The sequence below is a fragment of the Manduca sexta genome, chromosome 22, assembly GCF_014839805.1.
Source record: "Manduca sexta isolate Smith_Timp_Sample1 chromosome 22, JHU_Msex_v1.0, whole genome shotgun sequence".
NCBI classification, from domain to species: domain Eukaryota; kingdom Metazoa; phylum Arthropoda; class Insecta; order Lepidoptera; family Sphingidae; genus Manduca; species Manduca sexta.
The window spans coordinates 13451021-13478360 of NC_051136.1; the positions used below are offsets into that span (position 1 = coordinate 13451021).

At 35.4% G+C, this 27340-nt stretch overlaps 2 protein-coding genes across 4 annotated transcripts; both read right to left on the reverse strand.

Annotated features, from left to right (window-relative positions):
- Window positions 1–500: 500 nt before the first annotated feature.
- On the reverse strand, window positions 501–7649 carry LOC115442024 (glycine N-methyltransferase). 2 transcript variants are annotated; one of them, XM_037441439.1, is made up of 6 exons: window positions 7314–7649; window positions 5867–6081; window positions 4023–4150; window positions 3369–3628; window positions 1744–1859; window positions 501–1336 (listed from the first exon to the last, which is right to left on the reverse strand). In XM_037441439.1, the coding sequence occupies exons 1-6, from the start codon at window positions 7332–7334 to the stop codon at window positions 1168–1170; spliced, it is 909 nt and encodes a 302-aa protein (XP_037297336.1). In that variant the 5' UTR covers window positions 7335–7649; the 3' UTR covers window positions 501–1167. The 2 variants fall into 2 exon arrangements, with proteins under 2 accessions (XP_037297336.1, XP_037297337.1); XM_037441440.1 differs by lacking the exon at window positions 7314–7649 and adding an exon at window positions 6885–7068.
- A 4848-nt stretch (window positions 7650–12497) lies between these two features.
- LOC115441986 (zinc finger matrin-type protein CG9776) lies at window positions 12498–27340 on the reverse strand. Of its 2 annotated transcripts, none has more exons than XM_030166924.2 (14): window positions 26919–27340; window positions 25720–25921; window positions 24516–24709; window positions 24128–24261; window positions 22501–22629; window positions 21873–21976; window positions 21505–21623; window positions 20980–21286; window positions 20573–20693; window positions 20216–20311; window positions 16577–16776; window positions 16186–16322; window positions 15549–15718; window positions 12498–15257 (listed from the first exon to the last, which is right to left on the reverse strand). In XM_030166924.2, exons 1-14 carry the CDS (start codon window positions 27207–27209, stop codon window positions 14804–14806), a joined length of 2658 nt encoding a protein of 885 aa, XP_030022784.2. In that variant the 5' UTR covers window positions 27210–27340; the 3' UTR covers window positions 12498–14803. The 2 variants fall into 2 exon arrangements, with proteins under 2 accessions (XP_030022784.2, XP_030022783.2); XM_030166923.2 differs by having other exon boundaries at window positions 21873–21988.

A 27340-nucleotide genomic window follows, 5' to 3' on the forward strand; every position in this document is an offset into this window, starting at 1 on the left:
AATTATATTCTGTATTTAGATAATTTTCTAGATATTACGGCCCCACCACGAAACAGTTTTAGTGGCTCGACCGCAGCGGCGCTCATTGCTTTGTGTTGAGTATTCCTATTCTCCCATACATTTGTCTCGGTCACTCGTCGCTGCTGACATGAAACCGCTCGCGGTGCCGCTTACAGCAGATAAAGCATGGAGCATTTATAATATTACCAGGCAACTTTGTGGCTAAGGCTTCATAACTGAGACAAAATTGAATTAGTCATTTTGTGAAAATTACATTACATTTCTAATTTTACTCCCAAATAACCATCTCTATGTAGGAATAGAACTTTGGGTCTTCTGTTTTATTTAATTAAATCAAATAGCAAAATAATTTCATATTTATCAACTTCAAATTAAAGAAAAAAATACACAAATAGAAACAATCTTTTATTAAATCATAATTTTATTTGTTACATTGCATTGAATAAAAAGCATAAAATATATTTATAACCAGATGAATATTTTGATATAAATGCCCTTCACAAACGCCACAAACAAACATACCTGCTACGAACACTATTCTTTTTTGTGTCTATCAATATATTTGTTCATATACTTGCATGCAATACATGCATGAATGAGATTTTAGCAACTATACGGTGATTTGTGGCTATTGGCTATTATACAGACAGAAAACCGCAACAGCAGCCATCCGTAGCAGAGTGGAATAACGTCTAATATTTGTTCATATTATCTTCTCAAAAAACCTTAAAAAATATCTGTGTTTAATATGCAAAAAATACTTAATGATGTTTAACAATAGTCATATATATAGCACCTAGAGTTGGTTACGTGGCGACGTCGGTATGTTTAAAACGTAATATTTATCGTCAACTTCCTCTTAACAAAATTGACATTACATAGGTATTAATTTATTTAAAAGCAAATTTGATATTTTCCTATTATTACAATTGCACGAAAAGTGCATGCGAAGTTAATATCAATTTATTAGAAGAAGGAGTATTGTAAAAGCCTCTTTCCTGTCTTATAAAAAAAATCTTAAAAATAATTTGTCACGGGTCATGCCTTATACCAACATGGTCGGTAAAAGTGCAAGATAGCATATTTGCTATTCTTATTTAAATATCTTAGGTCTATACTACTACATAGTTGGATTGGTTGAATGCATTAATCCCTAGCCTTCTCCATGACATGAATGTAGAATGCTGGCACTGAAACCTCTTCTTGCGGCTTGAAGTCTGCGTATATGTGATGTTTGCCGCGGTGGTCGAACGCCTCGTCCAACATAGCCGTGAACTTGGCCAGCTTGTGTGGGTAGTAGCACAACCGGAATTCGCTGTAACATGCAATCGGTGGTAAGTAGGTAGATGCCTTTTCTAGTTATAAAAACTCAATTTAAGGCAAAGGGTTTTGTTAGAAATAATACTTATAATTTTCTGACTTAATAAGGTAGTATGAAAAAAGAAAAAAATCAAGTCCGATCCGGGTTTCTATGTATCGAGAAAATTTAGTTTAAGCTTCATAGCTTCACTCATAGATGGCAGTGTTATGAATTATTGTGAATTAGTTTTGTGCATTGTTTAATTTATAATAGGTATCGACTACCATGGTAAAAATCTGACATACCCCTTCTACCTTGCATATGCACGACGGGGATCCAAGAGGATTTCCCCATGAAAAAAAAATGTATCGACTACTTACACATTTCAGAGGTATTTAATAAATATTAATTCAGATTTTTACCTCCTTTCGCTGGCCTCTCCATCTTCTGTTACATCTATGCAGTAGTCCAGGGCAATGAGTTTCGGTTTACCGCGAACAACTAATACAGAAGTTTTTATGTCTACTGGATATTTGCACTGAAATTAAAGGATAAAATAAAATGCATTTTAGAGTGGCTATGCAATGACACTTTCAAAGCGAATTCATTGAGTAAAGACTTATCATTATGTATTTTACTCAACATCTTTTTCTAATTAATCATGTATGGGTTAAACATGAAGGCTAAATTTTTATTTTATTTATTATATACTTATTTATGAAGTATATTATGTTCGTCTGTTTTAACAGTTAGATTCGGAGTGTGGTATGTGTGTGTGGAGTGTATTGACCAATACAATTAGAGGTCAGTGCATTAAAATTCCGAATGAATAACGTCCTAAAAAGGCCAGTAATTAAACCTTAAAAAGGCAATAAGAAAGTTGATTGAAAACGTACGATAAATGTAACTTGGATATAGGTATTACATACACAATGCTTAGGATCTGGACCAGGTTACTTTAGTATAGTATACTGAGTAAATTTAAAAGTGTTTCTCGTGGGTTCCGTGTGAATAACCTTTTCCACCCTTTATTCTTTAAATGTAGCCTATATGTCAAATCTGGACATGCAAGAGCAAATATCCAAGCTTCTTCATAATTAATAATAATAATATCAGCCCTGAATTCTATACTGTTCCACTGCTGGGCACGGGCCTCCTCTTTTGCTGAGAGGAATTAGGCCTTAGATTACCACGCTGGCCTAGTGGGGATCGGTAGACTTCACACACCTTCTATATTCCTATAGAGAACTTCTCAGATATGCAGGTTCTTCACGATGTTTTCCTTCACCGTTAAAGCATGCGATAATTCGCAAAGAATACCCACATAATTTAAGAATAGTCAGAGGTGTGTGTCTTTGGGGTTTAGAATCTGCGGACATTCATCTCGGTAGTCTATACCACACCCAACTAGGCTATCGCCGTTTTATAAGTTTCACATTTATAATATTAATGTTAATAAAAACAATTTCAGCATAATTAATCTATGTATTATTACAAAATGTAAGTACTTAATTTATTAATATCTGGCAAAACATCTCTATCTTTAGCATAATATAAAATAATATATTGATAATGAGGCATTTAAGTTATCGCCGCTTGAATTAAATATGATAAATATAAAGTTTAAAGATCGATGTATGTTTATATACAAAGATATGGAACTAGATCGATCAGGTTTTTGTTCGTACGGGATTGATCACTTTATCTTAGGACATGAGTGTTTCAATTACCCAGATACTACTAAACTATACCAATTAAAACCGCATGAATAAATTGTTTTTTTTTATTTTTAATAATGAAGTCTTAATTATTTTATTTTTTGGCTATGCCTTTCGCATTACTTTTGTGGTAGAGCAACGTAAGTATACCAAATCAGATTTTAGAGTTTGTAGTTAACGTGATCCCGATAAATATATCTATAGGTATTACGAACAAATCATACGTTCACATATACAAACTCAAGTTTTTTATATCAAAAGCAGAAGATACGCATAGACGCAATTAGAGCCTCTTTATATCACACAATTTTAATACTCAAAATACTTACATTATAATAAATTGAATGTCCAGGTGTAGCACCGCTGTCGATCATGGCGTCATAGTTCCTGTGATCGATAAACAAGAGACCACCAGGCTTCAAACACTTGGCAAAGTTCTTCAGGCACATTTTCTGGACTCGTTGGTCCTCGTGCTCGTCTAACAAGTGGGCGAACGAGTTTCCTAAGCAGATGACTGCATCAAACAGCGCTCCTGGCATAAAAGAATTTACATCCCGCGGCAGAGTCTCCCAGTTGGCTTCTTCGATCACTGGAAACATTATATCAATCGGTCATACACTATTTCTGATATTCCTCAAGAAGTCTCGTATAATTAATAATTGCAAGGTCTTTTGGTACTACTTTACGCAGACCAGATGATTTATCCTCTTCCTTATAAAGATGATTTATCGCCTGCTAAATTTGAAGACTCAATATTATAATCAAGCTATAGATTTACTTCTAGATCGTTTTCAATTTACGAGATCGATTTTGAAGCGCTCTTGATGAGTAAAATTTTATAAAAGCACTTTTTAATGTCAAGAATATCTTGATCATAGCATAGAAATTAAATGTGCTAGATTTGCAATGTTTAAAAGACTAATATTCTATATGGGAAGACGGTGTATGAAACAAGCGGCCATAGCAAACGGCAACAAACTCACCCCACTCATCGTATTTAGGATTCTTTCTCTTCTCCCACCGCGCCTTCAGCGCGTGTTTCAGCATCTTATCCGAAGCGTCTACTGACACTAGCTTGAACCCCTCGTCAACCAGCATCATTGAGTCTATCCTGGAATATTATGGACAATTTGTATGAACTTCCTAAGATGTTAGATGAATGACTATGGATATGTGATTCATATTCTAATAGAAAAGTTGACAAAGCTTTTCCTACGGAAAGATATCCAAATATATCCATTTGGTTAAATATATTTTAAAAGAAAATTAAAAATGATATTTTCTACTGAATCGTTTTTAAATTTTGAAATGAATATTATCATATTTACACAAATGCAATTAAATTGGCAAAATCTTATTATTATTCTAGTTGTAAACTTGTGTTTAAGTAATTTAAATAGATAATATATTACATCAGTCACAGCCTCAGGTCAGTGTAATCTTGTGACCGGGACTATCATTATTATTGTTTGGTAAGAAACGTGCCACAAGTAAAGAAACTGCTGCTGATAATCGTTACACATATTACGTTGATTCCGATATAAAGAAAATAGATAACATGATTGAATCACTTAGGGGGCCATTTTTAGACTTTAAAATAAAAGGCTGGATGTGTTATAATGTATAGATCTTCCTGTGCCTAGAAAACGCTTCTGTTGGTAATGCTAATCATGTAAAGATTTCGGTGTGTTTGTCTCTAACCATCGAATTATAGTCCCCCTTTTGGAAAGTGTTTCTTGGTGACGTTTGATGTATTTTATAAATCACAGTTCTATATCTTTTCATGCAGTTCGTAAAGAAAGGTTTAAGGCAAGATAATTATCATGGATGGTAAAGGGAAGGCGTGTCCCCAGCCTCGTGACAAAGCTGCGAGATTTCTTATCGAAATGATAATATCTTAACCTTGATCTCCATAGGTCATAACAATAATATTATCGACAAGTAACATTTGTGAATCTGATATTGATGACGTTACGCGACATTTTTACAGAATTAACTCACAGTATTAAGAAATCAGATTTCAAGTAATTACTTGTTTGCTGTAACAGACATAGTATTATGTACCTCCATAGACACGGGACTACTATCAGTGCTATGACAGGGTTTCAACTTTGACCCATATTTTAGGCATGCCCTAGTGTATGCACGCGCAGTTTATGTCGGCCGAAGTCCCATACAAGTTTATTTATTTATTTATCAACTAAGCATCACAAAAGCTTACAGCGGTAATACGTCAAGACGCTTGAGTGAAAAAAAATACAAAATAATAATATTGTAATTACATTACTTTGAGATGGAAAATGAATATAATGTCAGTCTTTAAAAACAATCAAAATCATTTCAATGCGGGAGAGAACGTTATCTAATCAGTGTAATAAGAACCATGGTAACGAACAATAGTTCATCTGTTATGAAGCTGACTTATGAAATTGATATCACAGATCGCTTAGAAAGGAGTTCTACATAAAAGTATTTGGTTTTTACATATAAACTTGACCAAATTCCGTTTTTATCTGAATTTAACTGTTTAAATATTAAAAAAAACTCGTTTTTTGTGTTGTATCTCTGTTAAGTCGATGTGCGGTATGTATAGCTTGTTGCTTGAAAAGGCGGTAGGTCTTTCATATTAACTATTCTGTTTAGTTACTAAGCTGCTCAGCCAGGCTCCATTGGCAACAGAAGTAAACTATATGCTGATACGCTGCAACGTAAGCATTTCGAAGATCATTTAATTTAAACAATACACTATTAAACACCGTCTTGTTGACTACACGTATATGTACCGATGTTGAAATTACAGTATAATACTTAAATAAGACCATCTTACCCAGTCCCGCAAGCCGCGTCCAACACGCTCTCACAGCCATGTTTCCTCAACAGCCCAATAAGGAAATCTTTGTAGTTTTGTGTCCTCTGGTTACTGTCTCCGATGAACTTGTTCCATGCCCGAGCTGCTTTTCCATCTGCGTACTGATCTTTTACTCCCTCTGAGGGTATCCCCTCCGATCGGGAGTGGAATACTTGGTCCGCTGACATTGGTTTCTATAATATTAGGTATAGTAAATTTACCGGAAACTGCCACGGCGGCCAATATCTAGGGAGATCAGCCAGGTACGTTAGATATTATAGTACACAAGTATGTGCGCAATACACAGGAGCACTCCCTATTCCTTCACTCTCATAGTTCGGTAAGACGACAATCTAAGATGACCAAAGAGAGATCAGGCCTAGGACTAGTACGGCTTTACATTTCCGAGGCACGGGGGTATCATGCCGCCAACATCCTGACTCCGAGGCTGAGTAATTTTTAAAATGTAAAACCCAGTCACTATTATTTATGACTCGATCCGGGTATGAACGCAGGACCCTAGAGCGGTAGTCGTATCCGTACATCGTTTCTTGTCAAACAATATTTATGAACTGTGAATCAAACCCTGGAACCCCCACTCGTAATTATTAAAGCGTGGTGCGTCAATTTAGATCATTTCATACGGTGTTAGATGTACAAATATAAATACACGGTAGGTAGGTTAGATAGGTTATTAGGTATAAATAGTTTCATATTAAACAGTATTACATGTACAAATATAATTACACTGTAGATAGTTATCTAATCAAAAATATTTTCCTTCTATATTTATTATTTAGTAAGTAACAATGTATGGAAATTCTGATTTTCCAAACTATCAAAATTTTAATAGATATTAAGTATTATTATCATCGATATTATCGAGGTACATTTAAACTTACACAAAAATTATATTATAAACACAAGGCACATCACAAAATATAGAAAATCTATTTAGGCAAGATTAATGACATGAATATGAAAATTTCCGACTTACGACAAAATGATGCAATACCGTATAGCCGCACTATAGACGTGTAACTGAACTTTTGTCACGCACCAACCGGTCACCGCGTCAGACTGCGCCGTCGTAATAATTACATTTACGACATTTTACGATACAAATATATTAATTTGAAACATTGTAGTTATCACAATAGTTTTGTCATAGTGAATGCCTAGGAATTTTAAACGATTGCTGGCTTGGTGCTAGCGATATTGAGATGTCGAATGAATTTCATCTTTTAGTACTTAAAATAAGATATATTTTACATTGAAAGGCTTTATGTGATGTCATATTTGAGGTAGGTTGTGAGATGATTGATTTGTCTGCCATATATGAATAAAGCAATAGCTTGGAGTTGGTAAAATACTTATTTTGTATCGAGTTTTTTACAGAATAGGATAAGGATGGGATGTTACTTACTTCATCGTTTACTTCGGTCATTGTAGCTGTTGTGTTATTACACAATACACTTTTTGTATTTTACCAGGTTCTAATAGAAGGCGATGAAAGAGAATACTAAAAAGTATAAACAAGTAACGTAGGTAATTAAAATATTTTTTAAACCATGAAATTCAGTATGTCACACACCGAAGCTAACCAGCGGTTAACTGAACATCATAAGATCATAAGGCTCTGTACTATAGTATTTTATATACAGCAATATTGATATAATCGCAAAACGTTGCGGGATGATATCTATTATCGCGTTCAAAACACTGGGTCACGTTCAGCGACTACTAAGAAAAACAATCAGTTGCGTAACTTTGCCAATTTTAGCTTAATTTACATTTCACAGCATTGCCTGTATGCGCACTTCTTGCCAGAAATTCCAATGAAGGTAAAGCAATTACTTTTTTGGTGCAATGTTGTGATTTTCTTTTATATGTATCCTTGCTGGTGAGTAGCAAACATGTTTATTAAGAGCGTTTACGTGCCGCGCGTGAAGTCAACTATAGGTAATTCTTCGCAAAATTCACTCACACAGAGCCGTTGCGTAGCTGTGTGCGTAGAGTTAGCGCGTCGGCTATCTTTATAGTCAGACCAACCAATTTTGATCTTTTCGCTTTAATTATCTAATTGGAATGTAACTTATGATTTATAGATTTATGATAAATGAAGAATTCTATTATTAAATATATAAGAATTCATCATGAAATAGTTTATATGTATCATTTTGTAATTATAAAAAAAAATAAACATTTTTAACAAATTTTAACGGCAATTTTACAAATTGTTATTTTCACTTTTTAATTTAAGCATTTGCATTTAGAAAGTACCCTTTAGTAAAGTGGAGCTCATCATGAAGCCGAAAGATAGGCACCAGAACTCCGTAATCAGACAATAAATCAGGAAAATTACTGTGCTACGATGTTTATAATGGACCACATAATTACTCCATAGATCTGCAGTTTTTAATATTTAGCGTATTGAAAGTTTAAATTAAGTCATTAGAAATTACATATTGGAATTTATATTTTGAGTCAGAAGGTGTATGTAATGAGATGTCATTTTTAGGTGTATAACTAAAAAGTGAGAAATAAAAGACTTCTTTTTTCGGAAGTTGGTTATATTTTTTTGGACAGTTTTTTTTAATAGGTATTGCTTCTCAGTGACATCGATCATCAATCCATCGATTGTACATCCATGTATAACAATTTACCAGTTTTATATCCATAGTTTTGGATAATATTTGCGACACACGACGAAGCAAAATAGTTGGTTCTGTACTTTTTTTTGTCCAACAGCAGTCAGCTTTGACTGTAAGTATGGGAATACCGTATTTTACATCGCCACAGGCAACATCTTTATCAGTTTCTTCCCTAGCGGCCTCTTGCATCCAGTCCTCTGCAGCTAATTTCAATCATTTAGCTAACTCGTCGTAACATTTCATGTAAACATTTTGCGTTAATATTGGTAAATCTATGGAAGCTAACTGTTCGTTTAAATTTGATCTACCAACTTCAGTCATCATAGCTCCATTCACAGTTCCACGATATACGTCCATACTATCAGTATATCTCTTAGCGCTTAAATAGCTTAAATTCCATATTGCACATATTACACTTCATTAAAAATGTTGACTGCAAGCAAACATTCTCTTTCAATAGTTGTAAATGTTCGATACTACAACCTGTTGCTCTGTTGTGGTTATTGAGTGTTTTAATTTGATCCAAAAAATATTGAAAATCTATAATTTTGCGGCTTTTAATAACCTTATTTATTTTGATTGTAATATCAGGCACGATTACCTAAAAATTAAAAAAAATATATAGAATATACTATTATTGTTGTCGAAGTTTACGCAAACACTACATACTTAAGTAAAACTGCATATGGATCTAGACGCGTTTAATTTATACAAGAGCGATTATCGCAAGGCGGGCGGTTACAAGATGGACAGTTAACGGTCAGTTGAGTTCCAGAACGCCATGGACACATATCAGAAACGATCACGATGGAGGAAAATGGCGTCAGATTTCTGTAACCACCCCTCCCCTACCGACTACTGCAGTCGCCCACCTACTAACCACAGAGCGCGCTGGTGCTACCGTGGCTCGCACGATTCTACTAGTTGGCCGCCAATACAGCGGGTACCGCATACAACCGCGCACGCCGCGGGCGTAAAACGAGTTTTGAAATGTGCGTTTAGTCCATTGAAAATGTTACAATTTAAGGACCGAATATTGCATTTCTTGGAGGACGCAATTTATTTTTGGGCCATGTGTGGGGGGTCAATAGAAGCTTAACCTCAAGTTTGTGGGGTCGCCACCCTTGTCCCCCGGCCGCCATCTTGGAAAAAGGGGTGAAAACACTTTTTTCGCGATATCTCGGAAACTATACGTCTTACAAAAATTTTGTAAAGCCATAATTTGTAGCAAATTGTTTTGCCTGCAAATATGTTTTTTTCTCCTTTATCCCCAAATGGTAACTCATACCTTTTCTACCTGCATAACATTCGATAAGTTAAATTTGGTAAGTTCTATGGCAAAGAAAAGAGTTAGGAATAAACAAGTAAAGTTGTACGAATTTAACAAAAAAATTGTAATAATATATTTACAATAAAAAAAATCAAAAATAAGTAACATTTTGTTTCGACCGGATTCTCATGAGCATTGACGAACCCGGTAAACTTTGTAGCGCTGTAACAGCGTTTTAAATGAATGAAATAAAAAAAAATTATAGGGAACAATTTTCCTCAAAAGATCATTTACAAGTTAGTTTGAGGTAATTTTTTTGTAAAATGTAAAAAAAAAAGTTATAGAGCAAAAAAGAAAACTTTTATAAACATTTTCTCACATTTTTGCTTAAAACTTCCTTAATTTTTAATTTAGGGCAAAAAGTTATATAAACATATTTGTAGGCAAAACAATTTGCTACAAATTATGACTTTACAAAATTTATGTGAGACGCATAGTTTCCGAGATATCGCGAAAAAAGTGTTTTCACCCCTTTTTCCATGATGGCGGCCAGGGGACAAGGGGGGCGACCTCACAAACTTGAGATTAAGCTTCTATTGACCCCCCACACATGTTCTAAAAATAAAATTGGGTCCTCTAAAAAATACAAAGCTCATGTAACATTTCAATGGGCTAATTGTTTTTAGCTTAAGGCGATACCTCAAGGTCCATTTTCATACATTTTGTTTCACCTTTAATCTGGGTAACTAAACAAGTATTGACAAGTAAAGAATTTAAATTCACGTCTAGTTAGTGATTAATAATCATGGATATTTCGGCCTTTAAAATTTAATATGACGAAATTTTAAAGGCCGAAATATCCATGATTATTAATTATTTTTACGTTTTTCTTTCAACTGCGAGAACTAATCACTAACTAGACGTGAATTTAAATTCTTTACTTGCCAATACCTGTTTAGTTACCCAGATTAAAGGTGAAACAAAATGTATGAAAATGGACCTTGAGGTATCGCCTTAAGGTTCCATTTTTTTCCTTCGAGTAACTATGCTCAAGTGTTTAATGAGTAAAAAAAGCAACAACCATAACTACAGACGCATGTTATAACATTAGTACATCAATCTTTTAGCTTTTGCTTTAGCCGAAGTTTCAGCGTTGTTACGTTTCCTTTTCTTGCTTAGAAATAGCTTTACTTCCCATTGTGTCTGAAACATAATAATATAATAATAATTTATAGTAACTACTAAAATTATTGTCAATCATTAAAGAAAAAAATATTTTACTTACTAAAGTACTAAGATGTGGCAATCACTGTATACACGTGACTATTTTTTCTACGCACAGCAAAGTCCAACTGGAGTCTCGCCGGAGCGACGAGCGATACGTCCTCTCTCTAGAAAGCCTCAAGGCGGACTAATTTGAATCGATTTGCGCGTTGCGTTTTATAGTGGTATTTAAAATAATTATAGAAAAATAACAAAACTAATTTTGTAGAATTTTTAAATTGTATGTTTTTAAGGAGATGTTCTTCTATTATAGTAATCCAATATTATATTCAATTAAGTAAGATATAGTGATAAAAAAATCATTTAAATGACCAACATTTCTGAAATTTTCGAATTCTTTGAATTTTTATTTCTCATAAATTAAACATAAAAAAGATATTTTTTCTCTACTAACTTTTTTTCTTCAGGATCTTTTTAGTTAGATAAAAATAACATATTGTTATGTTCCTTAGTGGTTTAAGATATTTTCAGCTTCGAAATAGACGTTCGAAGCGCAAATTTGAAAAACCTCTGTTCAGTAATCATTAAACAATTTACAAATACTCAATAAATCTAAAAATTTTCTCTACTAACTTTTTAGACAACAAAATTTTCTATAATAATTACTAATTCATATGTTTTTAAAATAATGTTTTGATGGATATTATCTCCTTCGAAAAGTGCTGTTTTTGAGACATACGGCGCGCGGATGCGTAAACGCTCTTAATAAGGTATCCCGACTCTTAAGGGCCTGTTTGTAGCTAGTTATATTACATATGCTTGCTTGTTTCAACTAAACATCTGTGTTAATTGGGACACATAGGTAATTAATTTTCGTACTATCCATGTATAGCATTTTGAATAATGAATACTTAGGTAGAATACGTTCAAATGAAAGAATGGAAACTGAGATAGCACCCTACTTTCACATTACTTCTTCAAGCAATGTTTGAATTTGGGTTCTTACTTATTTACTAATACGGTTTATATGGCACAGCGCGTTTATCTATCCAGTAGCGGTTAACTGTTGTATTACGGTACGGTACTCTTGTTTAGGAACATTTAAATATTACACAGCATTTGTTTTTATATGGATAAATGTTAGAATTGTAGCTATCTCAGATTTTAATGATTTCCATAGCTAAGTACTCAATACTTTTGTGAATTTATTTTAACGCCATCTAGTGGCTACACTTAAAATGAACATGCTTGCTGCATACAGGAACTGTTTCACAGATTGCCGCATTACCATATAATTTCGTCGGCATGAATTTTTGAGAACCCATAGCTTATAATATACTACCCTGAAATGAATTCTATTTCCAAATCGCACACCTACCGAGGTTTAATGCTTATAACCAGTCATCGATGGAACTTCACACCCCCCACATTTCTTGGTACTATAGTCAATAAAACTATAATATAATTAGAAGTTTTTATTATTGTTTCATAAAATAGTCAAGTTTACATCAGTCCCATTCGGGATAATAACATGATAATGTATCAAACCTGCTCCTTAGAGTGGTAGGCAGGGGTGAACTGGAAACCAATATTTTTGGTATTCCCTTTCCTCGATTTAATAGGCGAGCTTATCCTACACTGGGAAAAAATATCTTCCGATTTTTACACAATTTATAAGTACTTATTTCACTCAATAAACCTGAGAATGAAATATAGAAAACTATGGTTTCTAGCGGATATACTAGATCAGAGAATTAACACTATTTTTGGCAAACATTTTGTACAAAGCGCCACATTACCTAACAGCTAGCAGCAACATGAAAATTGGCAACACAGTTATACCTCGTATCCATACTTAGCCATTATAGGTTATATCGTAGGTTATGATCGAAATTGGTTTAAAAATATTACATTCATTTTTATTTAATACAATTTACACCACATTTAGAGGGAAAAGTACTTGAAGAGTAATACCTTGTTTTAAATAATGTCTTTGTTAAGACATATCAATCACTACATACAATTATTTAAAAGGTGGATAAATACAAGTTATTAAATAAAGAGCAGATATTTTACGATAAAAATTACATTTTACAACCATAATCATTACTAAGGCTGATTTTACCTTTTGAAATGGTAATATTAAACAATAAAACAAAAACAATGTCTATTTTAACCCACCTTCCTCTAATGACTTCGAGAAATCAGTAACACAACCTATTTTAAAATTAAACGTCACATTGATGTTAAATATAAGAGGGTACATATTATAAACAAATAGGCACAAGTAGTATACTACTTTAGCTATCATTAATTTTTATAGCAAGCTGAAGTCGATCACGGGCGGCGATACCATTGATTTCAGTCTAGTGGTTGACAGCTGACGTAAAAACTGAAGAACGTAACTAACTTCAGGCCGCTCAAATGATTCAAATGACTACAGTAACAGCACAAGTCATAAGTACAGATGAACTGTGGTGGGGTCTGTACGCGTATGTAAATTAGGCGAAAATTTATGGCATATAGAAGCAAATATACAACGAGCTCGAACCTCGAATGAAATATTGACATCGACACATGAACAAATGTGTTCACGACTCATGCCACTATTTGTACTAGTTGCAACTATGCCTTGAACGCATTCGTGCAGTATCCGGGCAGTGTGAAGATTCATTGAGTTTATTATGATTTGCAATGGACTGATGTCGCTCGAGCTCCCGTGACGGACGTGTGATCACGTTCATCTGCTTTCTACACTAATGTTATGAAGTTTGCTAGTTTGTAACAGGTCAATTCTAGAATTATACAACAAGGTAAAAAATATTTCATTAATAGAAAGCTACACTCTTCCTTCATTAAATCTATTGTAGCCTTACCAGGATAATAAAAGCGCCAAGGTCCTATGTTGTGGTGAAACATCGAACTAATTTAGTGTACTGGCAATAACTAAAGAAAAAAGCAAGTGGCGCCCTCAAACCGGGATTTTTAATTTCCTGGTCAGGCTAGGATTTCATCCTACATTAAACTTACACATCAATATTGTTACCACGCACTAACGTATCCGCATTTGACTCTGTATGGTACGCATTAATAACTATAGTTTTACACATCACTTACACCAACTGCCACTAGGGCTACAAACAATAAACGCCATAAACCTACCGACGTGATTAGGCGTGCGACTAAGATAATATTCACCACAATTTTTCCCCACACACTTCTTAGATGTTTTTGTTGTCTAACATTTTAAAATTGTACGGCTATGGCTTTAGTTTAATTGAATTGAGCTATAGCTGCTATGTTAGCTATTCCATTTCAATTTCTTTACTTTCAAGGCTGCCAAAATAATATGAAACAAAAGGAAGCCCAAAGTAAAACTTTCCTTAATTGCTTATTTTTTTTTTAATGAATTTTGATCAATGGTTTAAATTGAAGATGTTTATCACCATCGAAGATAAATTAATATTAAAGAATCGAAGCTGTGTGTTTGCCGGCTAAGCTCCTGAAGCTTGATAAAATTTTATGGTTACATTTTTGCTGCAAAATTATTACAATACAAAGTGAGACAGAAAATATGGAATGTATCTCACTCTGTTACTATATTAAAAATAAATGCATCCTGTACACAATGGATAAAATTAAATTGTAAAGTGTCAGAATAGCAAACCTGGCAAAAAATATCTCATATCCAAACTTTGACCCAGTGTGGGGAACTCTGGTGTATATTTACGAGTGGCACGCGTCCTTCACGTCAGTAGGTTGTTTGTCTTAAATACCGGCGCCGACGTCTGAAGCGTCTATACCGAGCATTGCCAAGTCATCCAATTCTTCCTTGTTCTTAATATTCTCCTTAGGCGCGTTTGGAGCAGGTCCTGGCTGCGGATTGTTTTGATTCTGTATTTTCTTCATTTCATTTTGTTTTTGCCTATTATTATTCTTATTCTGTGGCCTGGGCTTGGGACTCGACACTAGGGGAACATGTGCGTCATATAACTGGGGCCTCGGGGGGAACAACTGCCCGTTCATATCGAATCCGAACATCTGTGGCTGCATCAGTCCCAGTGGTGGGAATGGCTGCATGAGAGGGAATCCAGGAGGCATCGCGAACATTTCCTGTCCGGGCAGTTCTGGGTTCTTCACTTCTCCGGTGGGGAAGATAATGTCGAGCGCGTCTTGGAAGTCTTTTGATAAGTTCGGTTGTGGTTGTTGAGGCGCTGCCGTTCTGAAACAATGATATGGTTTAATATTAGTGTTTTGTATTTTTAGTCATGTACTTATATTGTTCTATTTTTTGAATATTTTGATATAAAAGAATTTGATTATTTGATTTCTATATAGATTGGTCTCTTTGGTTTATTTATTCCATGTATAGACTGTGAACTAGGAATAACTTTGGAATTTTAAATCAGTCAGATTATCAGAGACTAATTTTGCACCAATATCCCGTATGGCGAGACGTAGCAGTCGGCCTATCGTCCTCGTATATGGCTATGTGAATGGTTATGTGTCTCACGGGAGCGTGGGCGCGGGCGGCAGCGTGGTGAGCGGCGGCGCCAGCGTGGCGGGCAGCGGCGCGGACAGCGGCGGCAGGAACGGCGGCGCGGGCAGCACCAGCGCCTGCAGCTCCAACTGCTGCTGCCGCTCCAGCTGCGCCTTCGCGATCTTCTGCTTGAACTCCGCCACCTGCACACAATACATCGACCTGGCACATCCATTCTACTGACAATACATGCTGATTGCTTATTAAACTAAACTGGACACCTCCCACCATCCAACTAGTGGTCAATAAATGTTTTTCTTAGTTTCTTTTCTTTTCGCCCTAGAATATGGCTACAAAGACAACACAAACGTCTATGCCACATGACGGTCTCTCAACCTATGAAACAGTACATACAATCATTCATATTGTATCTTACAACTTACTAATTCCCCTCAATGTTCACATATTATAAAATAAAGTTCCCCGCCGCAATCGTCTGTTTAAATGCGATAAACGAAAAACTACCAAACGGATTTCGAAAAAAATTGGTATGGAGATATTTTAAGAACTTGAAGAGGACATAACCTGCTTTTATCCCAGAAAAACTTTTACGTGGCGAAACCGGGAGCAAAAGCTAATGTACTTATTAATAAAGCCACAATAAATTTACCTTCTTTTGTATCTCCGCGTCCATCTCTTCTCGTCTTTTCTTAGTTATTTCTTGGTCGTCTTTCTTTTTCTGCTCTTCTTTTTTCTGTTCGTCAGTCTTTGAAGGTCTCGCTAAGTTTTTAAAGACTGGCATTTTTCCTGTTAAATTAAATAATATGATTAAAAGGTTATGTCTAGAATATAGCTTTAGGAAGGAACTACGTGTGAACAAAGAGGTTCATAAACCATTATTCTCTACAATATTTACTGGGCATTATTCGATTTAAAATAAAACATTTTAAGGCGACGGTCGTATTGCGTAGCCAAAGCGAAATATTTGTGGAGACTTAACTGACTTTAGGCAGATAGCAGTGGGCTAGTAATCAGGTAATTGCTTTTAAAATCATTCTCACCAATAAACGGCATCTTCTTAATATCCGGTTTCTTGGCGCCCGGTGGCGGTCTCTCGTCCCTTCTGTCGTCTCTTCTTTCCTCTCGCCGCTCCTCCCTGCGTTCGTCTCGTCTCTCGTCCCGTCGCTCGTCTCGTCTGTCGTCCCGTCGCTCGTCACGGCGCCTCTCCTCGTGCGGACGGATGTCACGACGCTCACTTTCTCTGCACCCCAAGTTTAATGTAAAATCCATAAATGTATTTTTCTTTATCCCATAAATCCATATATGTACTATTTATTTATTATTAATCCCATCACCAAGATGTAATGTTATAATGATGACTAATAATTACTACCCTCCATCACATTTTTGTAAACACCTGGTTCAAGACAGTTCAGATTATGCACTTAGTGTATTAAAAAAACGATTATAAAAATAATGGTGTTAATTCTAGCCAAAATAAAACACAATGAAATTCATACCATTGACATTAACTATCTAGTAGGATAATTGAAGAATAAGATATATTTGTAAGTTAGAATAAAGATTCTCTTCACATACATATAAGAAACAACATAAATTAGTGATAAATACTTTTCTAAGGCTTAAATTTATTAACACGTCGACTACGTAGCAATACCATGAAATATCCATTCTTAATAATGGCTGCACGTCAGATGTGTTTTTTTAATTTACGTAGAGACCCTAAATGTTAGACACTACACGTGTAAAAATGAGCGTTACGAGTATTCAACTAACACGATAGGTGTGTATTTAATGGTTCATATCAACTACACAAAACACACTACGTGATTTGCCACACTGCAGTACGACTCCATTGTAGCGTGCGCCCGCGCCTGTGCAGGTCTGTTAAACTCATCTGGCATGAACCACGGTATGATTGGTGTCCCTTACATCATATGAGTGCCGCAGTCAACATATATTTTTATCTATAGATATCCTCCACCAAACCAAATCTAATTTTTATACACTTCTTACTTATAATATGTTTAATTAGTGTCTTGCTCATTATTTAATGGAAGTAATGTTGACAAAATGTAAGTTCGTTTTAAAATATTACTCTAAATGAAATGCAGGTCAATAGCAATATAGATAAAGGGAATAAAATAACGTGATAATAAAATTTACTACTCTGTATGGAGCAACGCCTATATAAATAGGGAAGGCTAAGTTTATTTCTTTATAATGCTAGTACCCTGACTGTAATGGTAAAACGATATATCGTTTTACCATGTATACACGGTGACTTTATAGTCGTTTTGGAACCGAAGCGTGGTTACTTAGAACAGTTTGTAGGACGCTGAAAAAATAGTAAATAAATTCTACTGTCGATAATAAAAAAATAATCCAAATATTTTTCACTCGTTCGAGTTCGATAATGATTTTATAGTAACGCCGCGCCGCAACAATTCTCACAAACGACGCACACTACCACGCGTGTCAGCTGATACCTACCAAGAGCGGTAAGACGCGCGCGCGGTTCCAGAGTCCCTAATTAAAAACTGGTACACTACCACCTTTAAATTCCTTAGGACCGTCGGAAATACCTACTTTATTTAAGCATTACTTTCCGATAAAATACCTACTTCATTTATTGTCATAGTAATAAAAATAAACAGCGCGAACGAACTATGAGTATTTCTGGCGTATTTAAAAAATTGGAGATATTTACAAAATAATCAACTTCATACCTAAACAGTTTATTTACAGATTACCTATTAACACTTGCCGGTAACGAAGCAACTGCTCGAAATGGAGTCCGCCGCGTTCGATACACAAACGTGCACGTTTTAAGTTATTGTATTAAGCTTTCGCAAGGTGTCTGTCACTTTTCACTCGGTTAAAGGCGTCCACTATCGCACTACGTAACTCGTCAGGTGTTTCGTGTTCCCGAAAATACACGAGCCTTTTTATTTCCGACCACAAGAAAATATCCAGGGGTGTCAAGTCCGGACTTCTCGCCGGCCAAGTCACGGGCCGCCGCGGCCAATCCATAGTCCAGTAATGTTCATTACCAGTGCACCGTTGTCGTGAATTGCGTGCGCCCGACGGAAACGATACGGGTGTAATCCGTAGGTATTTAATGTTTTCCACACAAATACTAACATTAAATTCCCGTGCCGCCATTCTCGTGCTTCGCCGATGATCCCGCTCAAAGTACTCTAAAATGTCCACTTCGTTATCCGGCGAGTGATTCACCCGTCCTCGGCCTTGCACATGAGCCGGCGCGTGGAATTATCCGTGGTCGAGGAGGCGCTGGGTTGCAGCCAAGGTAGTGGGAGTAGATGGAACGTGAGGAGTTTCGATCCCGTGAAGTCGCAGCGGATTCAAACGATCTGGCTAGGAGTACAACCGCCTAGCCTCTTCCAAATTGTACTTACTTAGCTACAGCGTATAGCTGAAACATTGACAAATACTCCGCGTTTGAATATTAGTACTGACGACTCATTTTCGTAATCAGAACAGCCTAATCGCGCGCGTGTTGTCGCATTACTGACTGAAGCCTACTGAAGGACGGCGCGGCGGGCGGGGGAGCGCGGGAGTGTATGCGCTCGCCGAGCTAAGGCATAAGTACATCCGAGGGGTGCGCGTGATTGGCTACGACGTGACGCGACGCGGCGGTCTCTTTGTACCTATTCTTTTGTAGAATATTTTGCCGCTTAGTTATGAATAGCACCGATCATAGTGTTTGTAGTGGCGTTACCACGAGTTCTCATTTATTATTCGGAAACGAATATTCATTTTAATGATAAAATGTTTTAATTTTATTAAAATGATATTTTTTTTCACTTCTATTATTGATATAGAATTCAAAATTTTCGGTTCCAAAACGACTATAAAGTCACGGTGTATATACAAATATATTGCAAGTAAGAAGCTTATGTTAGTTTTACTTATAATCTACATGGGTTAGTGCACAACTAATCAATTTACATACTTTTTATTAAACGTCAAATGTATTTGTATTTTAATGTGCCATTGTGATGCTTCTTTCATACTTTTTTTGTAAAAGAGATGCCAGAAGTGCTGTATAAATTGGCGCGCTTCCATCTTTCAAGAAATGGTATAGGCATAAGAATCTAGAACACCTTTCAATTCTACTGGACATTTTATTCGCTTTGCATTCACTGTTAGATAACAGGCATAGCTATAAGATCAACACGCAATCAGATTGTAATAATTTATTCATAATTCTAGCAACCAGAGGCTATTAATAGATGTACTGGGAATCGGCGCACGCGTATTAAGTGCGGCGCATTTTCATGCAACGCAGAAACTGTTAAAATTTAAAATTTACGAATTGTTACTTGATATTAAGTTTACTTTAATATTACCCATTAGAAATTTTATTTTTTAATTTCATTCGCAAAATCACAGAATTCGCCTTTTTATTGCAGTCAAAAAGTCGTGGTAAATTTGATCAGATTTTAAATTAAATCCGGCTCGAAGGACCACTAAAATCGTATTTTTAATAAAAATAAAACTTGCATAAAATGTTTTATTTGATTCCATTACAACACTAACAATCCTTTAATGATATATTATAAGCAACTGACAATGTAGGCAAGCGTGTTTGATGTTTTGACGTTTGATAACAAGTATTTGATTAGTTTATGAGTATGTACCGGTTGTCTAATCACCTCAACCTCCGCTGCAGCTCTGCGATGGAGAGCTCGCGCTCGCGACTGCCGCGGCTCGGCGACCGACGCTTATCGTCTTCCTTGTCTTTCTTTATTCTGAAAATGTGCAATACATGTGGATATATTATTTTTACGTTCTACTATCTATATATATGTAGTTTTATGATCGTGTGCTTGATGAAAAGAGCGGCCTAAAAATAGCGGCGACAACATGCAGAACCTATAAATTACAAATTTATATTGCAATGTGTTTTGATACATTTGATACTAAGCTTCGACACCCATATTACAGTCAAAATAAAATTGATATTTGCAATATTCTGATTAGGCCCGCCACCGACCAAAACAGCATATTACCTATTCTTAAGGCTATCGATGAGTTTCCGGTCGTTGTCGTTTAGCCTGTCCATCTGTATGTTCGACACCCACTCGCTGAGCGACTTGTCATCCGGCGTGTGGTCTTTTTCCTTCTTTTTACCTAAAACGTATCTTTATTAGTTACAAATAGACGTAGCACTTAGAAATGCCACTTTAGAATCTTGTTTCCGGTCTACTTGACGCTTCAATGGTTTCTCAATTTCTATGGAAATTTAATGTTATTTTCGCAAAGTGCTTTCTTTCTAGAATATTTGGTTGCAAATAAAAATATTTTTCATAATTATATATAGGCTATTTGTTGTTAGTAGGCAACTGCAAAAAAATAAAAATAGACAATTAATTATCCTTACTGGCAAAAAAACAAGACATTTGAAAATAAGACCAACCTCTATTCTTCTTCTTCTTGGGCTCACTGTCGGAGCTACTGGAGCTGGTGGAGCTGTCACTCGAACTCCTCTTTCGCTTGTTCTTTCGTTTCTTTTCTTTCCTCTTCTTTTTGTCCTCTGGCGTGTGTGGGGGACTCTCCTTGTGCTTGGTGTGGAACCCGTCCTTATGGAAGGTAATTGTGTGAGAGGTGTATGCTTGCTTATCTTCTGAACGATCACTCTTTTTGCTGGCTCGGCCTTTCTCTACTGCCTTCTGTCTGTCTGACATCCAGTCTGTCTCCCAGTGCGGGTTCTGATCTACGAAATTCTAAAACAAGAAGACAGACGTTGAAACTCATGTAAAATAATCAAAACTAATTACCTTATAAAACATCTATTTGAAATCTATCAATTAGATACTTGTACTTTTTGTTAACATTGTAGTACTAATTATAGTCACGTTTTTAGATACTTTTGTGACAACACATTACATTCAGTGTATACTAAAACAATATTTAACGTATATTTAAATAATACTATACTCACGTTATAGTTCTTTGAATGCGTTATGGACTTTAGATGTGCGGAGGCGCAGTGCAGATCGCCGATGAACTGATCGCACAGCTTGCAGTACCACGCCGTGGAAGGCACGAAGAATTGCAACCCTGCACATACGAATATTACTTTCTAGGATGTTAAAGCTGGAACAATTGCTTATTAAACAAAAATGACATAATAGCGTTAAAACTTTTAAATCTCTAAAGCCGTTAGTATAAAACAAAGGCAATTTAACTTGGCTGGTTTGCATTAGAACATGCCTCATGTTCTTTTTTGAGAAAAAGAGTGAGGGTCTAAGATCTTATTTCGTGAAAGAAAAATTCTATGGTATAAGAGGAGTTTAATAACAAATTTACCTCTAATGGGTGTGCGTTTGGTAGGCGCCGAGGGATAGTTCGGGAAGCCTTCATTCATGCCGCTCAGGCTGTGCCACGGGGCCTCCATGTGGGCTGCAGCCATCCTGGAAAATTTTCTTTTTGAATTCAATAAAATGACCAATTCTTAATTAAATTTATTTTATGTAAATACGCACAAAAGTAGATAATCAAAATATTATTATGTTTGCGAAATTCATATAGCTTTTTGTTGGTGGTAGAATATTTGTATCCGCCCGCAATATGACCACCGAACAATTGTGTAGACCATACGATGTCTGAACAGTTAAAATTCAGACTTAATGAAACAAATTATTTACGTATTTATCATATTATGTTAGATCCTATCTGTTAACTGTTCTGGTACAAAATTGATCTGTTACCCTCCCACCGTTTACCAGCGAACAATAATGAATGAATAATGAAGCTTCCGCTTCCAACATGTCGACGTGGAGATCCTTGGGGGAGGCCTATGTTCAGCAGTGGACTTCCTGTGGCTGAGATGATGATGATGAATTAAGAAAAAATATGTATGTTTAATGTGCAATCTAGGTGTCAATATAGTAGTATGTGACATCCCCACGTGATAAGGTTTGTATGTAATAATTACTTGTGATGCGCCGGCGAGTGCAGATGGTTGAGATAGTCCTTGGCTGTGGGCGGGAACTCGTTGCACACGCGGCACCAGTGCATCTCCGGGTCGTAGTACACGTAGTTGAACTTGTTACCCGCTGGGGACCTGACGTCAGTCGACGGGTAACATAAAATCAAATTAATGACCCACCAAAATACAATTGCAACAGAGAATTATGTCACTTTGTCGATAAATTGTTTAGAAACCGTAAATATAATATTGATTATAACAATTTTTTAAAGTCGCGTATACAATTAGCGTAGACACGGGAGATATTTATAGCGTAAAAAATATTTTTAATATTTATGATCGATTAAAGGTGCCTGAACTCAACATGCGCCGCGAACTACAAATATTTACCTTTTAAACCGTAATAGGTAATAGTGTAAAATTGTTACGATACGTGTCAATAAAGTGGATATCGTAACAAACGTGTTTACCGATTCAAGCCCTCTTTTTTTAGGTGAATGCAAAATGTACCAGCCCTAGCGTTTCGCGATTAAAACACACAAAAAATGTGTGTGGGTCATAATCATCTGATGATGATTCATCATCCACATGAAGTCCAGTTTTGACCTTAGTTCTCTAAAGCCTTACTGATGGACTTGTTACCATTTCATATATTTCTTTTCGTAAATTATTTAATTACCATTCAAACAACGTTGATGAGTGGTTCGCAGATAAACTAAAAGAAACACTGTTCCACACAACACACTTTAATGTAATAACACACCACAATAATTAAACAAAATATCAAAATTTAATTTCTTAAATACACAAATATACAGCAATAACAATAAATACATTCATGATGAAAACAATTCGAAAAGCTTTAAATATTTTACAACATACTTCGAAAAAACTCTGACAGAAATATTGTTTATCAAAAGTGTATTCTTCTATTCTTCAATCTTCAACACAATAAATACACCTTCATACGAAGTGCTTCATACTCCTCTTCCGCAACATATTCTTTGCTAAAAGTCTTGATTTGTTACAAACCACAAAAATACATATTTTACAGGATTGATTACAATAGGCATTACCGATTCAATTGTTAAATAAAGCGCAACATTCAGCCAGTACTTATTTATAAAATATTTTTCCATTCAGCCAACTCGAGATATTTTTTTAAAGCAATGCAACACTTGCCTGTTGCTTATTTTTTTTAACTCAATGAGTGTAATATAATCTGCATTCTACATGCCAGTGCTACTGTCAAATATTCTGTTTTAGTGATCAAGTCTGCAATTTATCCATTCTGGGTATTCTATATTAGTAAGTTAATAAAAATAAAAAGTAACAGTACTTTTGTAAGTAAATGAAGCTTATGGTTTCATTGATTTGGCTATATACAATCAGTAAATTGATATGAATTCTATGTAAAGTTTTTGCAGAAACCTGTTCTGGGTACAAAGTATGATATTAGTAATAAAATGTATCTTCCAAGTTCCCTGTTAATTATAATATATTTAACAATAATAATAAATAAAATAAGAATATTGGTTAAAAAATAAATATAATATACATTGATAACAGCAAGCACATCTATCTGAATTCACATTGTATGCCACAATATACATAAACACGTAATGTAACAAACCTGGACTTCCTCTTAGAGGTGCGTTCCCCTGAGTCGTCCAAATCAGGTATCTCCAGCTGCACTTCTTCACCAATTATACCATTCAACATGTCCACCACATTGTTGATGGTCTTCAGTTTGTTCTGGATCTCCAACTGGACACACAATGCAATGGAGAGTAGACCCTAATGTTTCTCATTATAATCATACAAAAACACTTTATCTAACCTCATTTGACAGCTGCCAAAACTGTCAAGTTTGACACATATTGTCCAACTACAGTTTCAGGTATGACACATCAAATGAGAATGAATAAAGGCAAAGTTACATTTAAAAGCACACTTTAGATATAAGCAAATATGCTAAATTTATGAGCTACACGTATCACGAGGTGCTTATGTAGTCAAACCTGCAGCTTGGTGTTCTCTTTCAAAAACCTCTTGGTGTCGGGGCTCGGCGACCGTTTGGCGTCGCCTCGAAGCTCGTTGCGCTGATCCTTCAGCGTGTCTAGTTCCTTTTTAAGTATCCCTGCCTTCTTTATGTAGTCTTCCCTCTGCTTCGAAAGAGCCGCCTTTTGCTGACGCATTTCCGACTCTATTGCGGCTGTGAAGAGATTAAAAATGTGTCGATGACTATGCTATTATGTAATAAATGTAATGTAACATAACTTTGAAATAAGAGTATTAATATACCATACTATTGTATTTAAATGGTAGTTCCCATATTTGAAATTTGATAGTTATGTGACATTACATTGGTGCCAGCAAAATTTAAAACCAATATTGTTTAGCTTAGCTGCAAAGAGACTGATTCACAATATTTGTTATAACAGCAGAACAGCTGAAGCTTATTCAATATAACACCCGAAGTTTGGAGATCAGGCACACAAGTTATCACACAAAATAATATAAACAGTGGAAGGATACATCTTGTACATGTTTTAGTAGTCGATGTTCCAAAAGCTTTAAAAATAAGATTGTCAGTTTTAGATACAAAATCTGAAATAGAAAATTGTTATTATTTATTGTATGACTAAAATACACAGTGGGCCAATTAATTAAAACAATAACTTCCATATTATATGTCTCTTAAAATATATAAGACTGTATATTATTTTACAAAACAATTGATGTCACACATATTTGATTTCATTTCCTAACAATTGACTTAACCATGAAGCATATTACAAAGATATTGTGAATTGAGTTATGTATTTCTTCGAAAATATTATGACAACACAATGTAAATGGTATTTTGAAGAGTACATTTCATTGTTTTAAACAAATGTCAACACAATTCAGTTCATTATCATATTAAGAATTTATTAAATAAAACATTCAAATATACATAATATTAATAAAATGAATCTTACTAACAAAGAATATCCCTTAGTGAACCAGTACAACTTACTGTAGCCTATAAATAAATTAAATATCAATTAATTAATTAAAGTAACAAACCATGCATGCATGTAATATAGAACAAACTTATACTTAATTTTTAACACCACACTCACTATAAACAATTTTCATTTAAATATCCCTCGGTTTTATATTGCTTTCTCGAGACCTGTAATTGAAAGTTATTTTACCACAGTATTGCACCTCACTTACCCTCTTTCTTAATTTGATCCTCACTGTTGAGTACAGGAGCGGGAGGCGCCTGTGGCGGCGGAGGGAGGGACATCTGGTTCCAGATCGCCATGTCAGGCGGTGCAGGTGCTGGTGGCACGTTATTGAATTCATCATATATGCCGGCGAATTGCGACTGATAGCCCGTGCCATATGCTGTGCTCGGACCATGTTGCTGTACAGTCTAGAAAGATTTTTGTATTAAAATATTTTAAATAAACTTTAGGCATATTTGTCATTACACTCTATGGCTTTCAAAATGTCTTTTAGAAACTAACATGATTAGATCCTGAGTGCTTATTTTATTGTTTGAGTTCAATGAATGAGGCTACCATTTAGTACATCAGTCTTTGTGTTGTCACAAAGGGTTTGTTGGCAGCGGTTCAACTTTAACTTAGTTCTATTTAGTTAATTACCATTACATTATCATGTAGGAAGTTTATTGTTTCATTGTGTTAAATGTTAATACATCTATGAATCTTGCCAAGATTAAATGTTTTATCTCAATATATTACATACTATTTATTTTATCTTTGAAAAACTTTAGATTCTCATCATTTTTATTCCTTTGTTCATGAATACATTTGCTAAAACTATTCTTTCTAGAAAGGCGATTAGAAGCAGATTGTAGGCCATTTAAAATACACATTATGTCTACATCAGTCACATACTTTTATGTAAAAGGCTTACTACCAATGAAGCATAAACTAAACTTATGTTTGTTAATTCATTTATTTGTTTGGCATGAAGAATAAATTATGTTTAACATAGAATTCTGATACTATTGTAGCACACAGCAACAACTCATCAGAGCAATATGATATATATAGCATTAGGGACAAAGCCACTGATGGAAGATAGGAAGACAGTAACTAAACAAAGGTGTGAATGAAGCATGTGCTGTACTCCATGCACTAACCAACTTCATTCAAGCAAGGATGTCTTGTTGAAATTGTCTAGTTTTTACAATAATCAATACGTAAAAAGTATACAAGTTATACATCCAAGTATTTAGACTCAGCGAGTTTCTCAAAATTTTGTTTAATTCGTATTATAGAGTGCTAGCACCGATAACTCATACTATGGAAGCACCGATAAATATGGAAATCTAAAGCAACTACTTTAAGTATTAGATACGGTTTGATGCGATAAATGGAATTACAAATAAAGTCGCATTATACCTCCGCGGGGAATGATGGCGGCGGTGCCGAGTAGTTACTGTCTTGAAATTGATTACTATCCCACAGCTCGCTAGGCTCTGGCAGTTTGGAAATTTCACTCAAAATATTTTCATCGATGATGTCTTTATCTGACTTTCTGGGCGTTCGGCTGCGTCGTTTATCCAGGTTACTCGTACTGCGACTTCTGCTGCGTTTTCTTACGGGCCGGCGATCGCGGTAGTCACCGCGATTCCAATCCAGATCCCTCTCTCTGTCTCTGTTATAAAACCCTGACCTGTGGTCGCGTGACATCTTATTTCACAGTTTAAAGTTTTCACAATAAAAATGCAATGATAGTTATAACGATTTTACGCCACAAAAAACAAACGCATTGCTTGCGGAACCGGGTACGCCATTTTGTATGGCACAGATAATAAATTATA

Bases quoted from the DNA above. Each gene is read 5' to 3' on its own strand.
- LOC115441986 (XM_030166923.2), bottom strand. From the start codon at position 27,209: ATGTCACGCGACCACAGGTCAGGGTTTTATAACAGAGACAGAGAGAGG. The intron at 21,989-22,500 runs GTAATTATTACA...GAATTCAAAAAG, and splicing joins CACTCGCCGGCGCATCACAA to AAAATTTTCCAGGATGGCTG. The intron at 16,323-16,576 runs GTGAGAATGATT...TTAATTTAACAG, and splicing joins TAAGAAGATGCCGTTTATTG to GAAAAATGCCAGTCTTTAAA.
- LOC115442024 (XM_037441439.1), bottom strand. From the start codon at position 7,334: ATGACCGAAGTAAACGATGAA. The intron at 6,082-7,313 runs GTAAGTAACATC...CTAATATTATAG, and splicing joins TGACCGAAGTAAACGATGAA to AAACCAATGTCAGCGGACCA. The intron at 3,629-4,022 runs GTGAGTTTGTTG...TAATGTTTCCAG, and splicing joins TCCTAAATACGATGAGTGGG to TGATCGAAGAAGCCAACTGG.